The 5,533-nt window shown below is 24.7% G+C and overlaps 2 protein-coding genes across 2 annotated transcripts; both read left to right on the top strand.

Annotated features, from left to right (window-relative positions):
• Positions 1–230: 230 nt before the first annotated feature.
• Positions 231–3,518, top strand: LOC122859776 (odorant receptor 4-like). Its single transcript, XM_044163460.1, has 5 exons — positions 231–376; positions 453–775; positions 2,961–3,157; positions 3,230–3,385; positions 3,453–3,518. Exons 1-5 carry the CDS (start codon positions 231–233, stop codon positions 3,516–3,518), a joined length of 888 nt encoding a protein of 295 aa, XP_044019395.1.
• An 850-nt stretch (positions 3,519–4,368) lies between these two features.
• On the top strand, positions 4,369–5,387 carry LOC122859342 (protein DPCD). The gene is made up of 4 exons (XM_044162823.1): positions 4,369–4,508; positions 4,626–4,831; positions 4,910–5,140; positions 5,207–5,387. Exons 1-4 carry the CDS (start codon positions 4,445–4,447, stop codon positions 5,309–5,311), a joined length of 606 nt encoding a protein of 201 aa, XP_044018758.1. The 5' UTR covers positions 4,369–4,444; the 3' UTR covers positions 5,312–5,387.
• Positions 5,388–5,533: the final 146 nt, after the last annotated feature.

Genomic DNA, 5,533 nt, shown 5'->3' with positions numbered 1-5,533 from the left:
TTAAAACAAAGAATACAATGTCATTCTTTGACATACATTTTTTCGTTTTCAAACTGACAAGTGTTTGGACACCAGAATTTAATTGTATCTGGAAATCAATTTTACATACTTTATATTCGATAATATTTTTACTCTCCTGTGGTTTGATGATAATATCACATGCATTATTTCTATTTACAAATGATTGGGATATTAATATTTTGTCAACTAATATATTTGTGTTATTAATAATGTTTAATGTTGTTTTACAAGTTATTAACTTGAAACGACAAGAAAATAAAATAATTAAACTCACTGAAGTTTTAGAAACAGCACCATATTCACCAGAGAATATTGACGAACAAAATATTATATCTAAATACGAGAGGCTCAACAGGTATTAATTAATAGATATCTTTTAACTCAATGAAATCACATTTAATAATGAAAATAAATTGAATAATACATTACAGGAAACAAGTGCTTGCTTTTGTAATTTTAGTAATGAGTGGATCACCTTGTTATTTTATTGGTAACATAATTAAAGCTGATGTTCCTGTGTTTCCATATGACATATGGACACCATATGATTTATCAAATCCATATTATTACTGGACGACATTATTTTTTTATACAAGTGCGGGTTTTCTTTGTGCTATAATTGGTGTGCAATTCGTAGCATTTTTTTCTTCAGCTGCAATGGTTATTCAATCACAAGTTGGCTTACTTATTAGCCGATTTAAAAAGTCCATGGAAATTATTAAACAAAAATGCAATAACACTAATGAAAATCAAGGTAAAATCAATGAGTTAAAAAGACTTGAAAAACAATTAATTGATGATTTTGTGGATAATCATTTGGAAGTTTTAAAATTGGCTGATATGATTAATGATATTTTTTTAATTGATATTTTAATTTTTTATTCTACAACTACGATATTAATTTGCACAAATGCATATGTCTCGTCTACTGTACCATTACTGTCTAATGAATTTTTTGCAACTGCATTTCTTTGTGTTGCAATGATCTGTTCAATTACCAGGACATGTTTTGCATCAAACAGCATATCGACAGCAGTATATATTGTTTTATATTATAAATAAATTATTTAAAAAAATAAAATTTTGCCAATTTAATTAAAGAACAATATTTTTTCAGTTTGAAAAATTACATAATGAAATATCTTCATCAAAATGGATAATTTTAAGTGAAAAAACAAAAAAGAGTTTGTTGATTGTGATGATAAAAACACAAAAGCCATTTGATTTCACAACTGGAAAAATTATTAAACCATCTCGGGAATCATTAAAAAATGTGAGTCGATTGAAAATAAATTTCTTTTGATAATACTTTTCGATTATAACAAAATTTTATTTAACAGATTGCACGTGTAGTTGAAGTCGATTAAAAATAAAATTAATAAAAATTTTTATAATACTTTTTTATCAACAAAATTTTGTTTTACAGATTGCACAAGTAGTTTATTCACTTTATAATTTGATGAGAGAAAGCAACCAATAAATGTATCAGTAATTTTTTTTTCTATTCATAAGAAGATTTCATGAAGATGATTTTTTTACAATTCTTGCCCAACGGTTATTTCTATTTCTATTACGAGTTTTCTATTGGTGAGTTGTGTCATTCCTACTTTGTTGAATATTAAAAAATTCTGTTTTCTTATTTTCATGATAATAACACTAGTATGTGTCTGGAAAAAGAATCGGGAAACTGAATAATATATTATCTTATTGTCATACACTGAATTAAAAAATAAAATGAATTCCCAGCATATATTAATTATTGAATTTTTAAATACATGTTATTTGGTAATTATTGAAAATATTATTAAATAACTCACTGGAATTACGTTAATTATCCTTTTGAATTATTGAATTCAATGTTTATTGGAATTTATAATTGTAAAAGATATCAATAATGAATAAATATTGCTAGAGTTTATTTGAATTTTTTTCCACCTGTTATTTGTTGTTATACCATTGTTGAAACTGTGCTGGAAAATAAATTAATATATATTAAATATTTTTTTAATTTCTGTTGAACATGAGTAACATAAAGAAATAAAATGAATTTCAATTAATATACTTGCATTATATTTTTGTCAGTCAAAGAAAAAAATACAATGTCATTCCTTGACATACATTTTTTCGTTTTTAAACTGACAAGTGTTTGGACACCAGAATTTAATTGTATCTGGAAATTAATTTTACACACTTTATTTTCAATAATATTTTTAGTTTCATGTGGTTTTGTAATAATATCACACTCATTATTTTTATTAATTAAAGATTGGGATATTAATATTTTGTCAGCTAATATATTTGTATTATTAATAATGTTTGTTGTTGTTTTACAAATTATAAATTTAAAACGACAAGAAAAAAGAATAATTCAACTCATTCAAGTTTTAAAAACAGCACCATTTTCATCAAAGAATATTGACGAACAAAATATTATATCTAAATTCGAGAGACTCAACAGGTATTTATTAATAGATATTTTTTAACACAATGCAATCACATTTAATAATGGAATAAATTGAATAATATTTCAATAATAAATTACAGGAAACAAGTGTTTGTCTATGTAATTTCTTTGGCGACTGGTTCAGCTGGTTATTTCATTGGTAACGTAATTAACGCTAATGTTCCTGTGTTTCCATATGACATATGGACACCATACCATTTATCAAATCCATATTATTACTGGACGACATTATTTTTTTATACAATTGCGGCTTTCATTTGTGCTATAATTGGTGTTCAATTTATATCGTTTTTTTCTTCAGCTACGATCATTGTTCGATCACAAATTGGCTTACTGATATATAGATTTAAAAAATCTATGAAAATTATAGAACAAAAATATAATAATTGGGAAGGGATTAATGAGTTGAGACAACTTGAAAAAAAGTTGATTGTTGATTTTGTGAATAATCATCTGGAAGTTTTGAAATTGGCAGATATAATTAATGATATATTTTCAATTGATATTTTTATGTTTTATTCTACATCTACAGTAATGATTTGTACAAATGCATATGTTGCATCAACTGTGCCATTATTGTCCCATGAATTTTTTTCAACTGTTTTTCTCTGTGTAGCAGTGACATATGCAATTATAACGATATGTAATTCATCAAATGACATGTCAACTGCAGTATTTATATTTTTACATAATAATTCATGATATTAATTTTTTATTTATTTTGTAATAAAAATATTTTTTTAGTTTGAAGAACTGCATCAAATTATAACATCAGCGAATTGGAAAATTTTAAGTGAAAAGACGAAAAAGAGTTTGATGATTGTGATGACAAAAACACAAAAGCCATTTGATTTTACAACTGGAAAAATTATTAAACCATCTCGCGAATCGTTGAAAAATGTAAGTCAATGTAAAATAAATTCATTTAAAATTTTTATAATAATTTTATATTGTAATTTTTCAACAGATTGCACAGGTTGTCTATTCATTATACAATTTAATGAGAGAAAGCGCTAAATCAAAACACAACTAAAAAAAAAAAAAATTATCTCCGATAATTGTAGATATTGAATTGAAACTTATATAAAAATCATCAATAATATATGTTATTGTAAATTCTGTAGAATAAACATATTCAAGTCATCATAAACAAATTATATAAATGTACTAATTAAAAATCAAAACCTGTTTTAAAAAAGAATGACCAAATTGTTGAACTATATAGAACATACAATACCAACTATATAAATTAATTTCATTCCGCATGTAGCTGCATAAATAAATTAATGTTCCAATTTTGAATGATCTTAATGCTATAGTTTATAAGAATCAATGAGTTAATTTCTTATATTTACCATCAAGACGTTTGTTATTGATACATCCTAACATTTTACCATCAAGTGTATCACGTCCCAAACAACAAGCTTAAAACATCAACATACTGGTCAAAGTGAGCTCTTAACAATCTGTAAAAATAACTACTTGAATTATTTAGTTAATTTAAACAAAATAAAGACAAATTGTTTACCAAATATTACTTGTTACTGTTGAACAGTTGATGATGATGATGATGAAGTAATTCCAACTAATGTTGCTACTCTTCCATAGACAATTGATAAAACCTTTAACGATAAAACAACAATTAATCTACAAGTACAGAATGTTTTACACATCGACAATTTAATAATTCAACTGCAACAAATATAAACAATATTGATTTGTTGTGATTTGGTAAAAAAACACATGTCTAAACTCATATTGTATTATCAATTTCTACCTTATCAATAAACTCAACTTGAAAACATTTATTTTATACAAGTTGGCACTCATGTCAGCGGCCATATTATTATTGATTATTATTTATTTATTTTTTTTTTGTTGACAACAGTTGTCATGGAACCAATAACAATTAACCAACAAACTAAACAATAAAATAACAAACTCAAATGTGACACCAGCATGGCGTTAGAAAATTGGCTAGAAACTATAAAAAAAGCTAAAAAAACTGCAATTATTCAAAATGGTAAAATTCATATAAATTATTTATCACATCTCTATTAATTTTCACGAGTATAAATTAAATTAAAAACAATAAATTTATTTAGACTGTCAAATTTTAAAGCTTGTATTGATTTTTTAGATAATCGAAAAGTCCACTTTTTATTTGATGATGGACAACAAATGGTTGAAGAATATAACACACGTACAAATGTTGTGACACGACGAGCATGGAGAGAAAAAGGAAAATTAGGCCAAGACAATGGATGGATCGTAGAAGTTGGTGATCCAGAGCCATCAAAAATTGATACTCTTGAAAATTTTAATATCAAAGAAAGTTCAAGTGCTGTAAGTAAAAAAAAAAAACCCCAATTAATCCCAAAGTTAACAAGATTATTAATTAAAAATTGAATGATTTAATTTCAGCCAATTGTTTCAAGAAGAATAACAAAATTATCACTTGAATGGAGAATAAGAAATCTCGAGTATCCAGAAAATGTTTATTCAGTAACTGCTGAAGATGATACAATAATCATTCGAACAAGTAATAAAAAATATTACAAAAAATTAAAAGTTCCTGATTTAGAAAGAATTCATCTTAAACCAGAACAAGACAGAATTAAATTTACTCATAAATACAACACTCTTATAATAACAGTATGTTAATTAATTAATTTATAAATTTTAGTAAACGAAATATTAATTTGTTATTTTTATTTTCAGTATGATAAACCTCCAGCTTTGTTACAACTTGAGAAAGAAATATTAAATGTTGTACTAAGTCTGCCAACAAGAGAAGAAGGTGATCCACAATGTCCAACAAATTAAATAATTAATTTAGATGATTAATTTGTTAAATTTACAAACAACAAGTCATCATTTTAAATTGCTGTTTTATAATTAATAATTAGTAGCTTAATTTTTTAAATAAAAAAATAAATAGTTTGTTGAGAATAATTTAAACCAAGTATTTTTAATTTAATATTTTTTTTAAAGCTTAATGTTAACAACAAATTATGACGTCATGTTGGTATTGTAGATTTTTACAGT

The sequence above is a fragment of the Aphidius gifuensis genome, linkage group LG6 (genome assembly GCF_014905175.1).
Source record: "Aphidius gifuensis isolate YNYX2018 linkage group LG6, ASM1490517v1, whole genome shotgun sequence".
NCBI classification, from domain to species: Eukaryota; Metazoa; Arthropoda; class Insecta; order Hymenoptera; family Braconidae; genus Aphidius; species Aphidius gifuensis.
The sequence above is the reverse complement of the archived record's forward strand: the minus strand, read 5'-3'. Positions and strand labels throughout refer to the sequence as shown.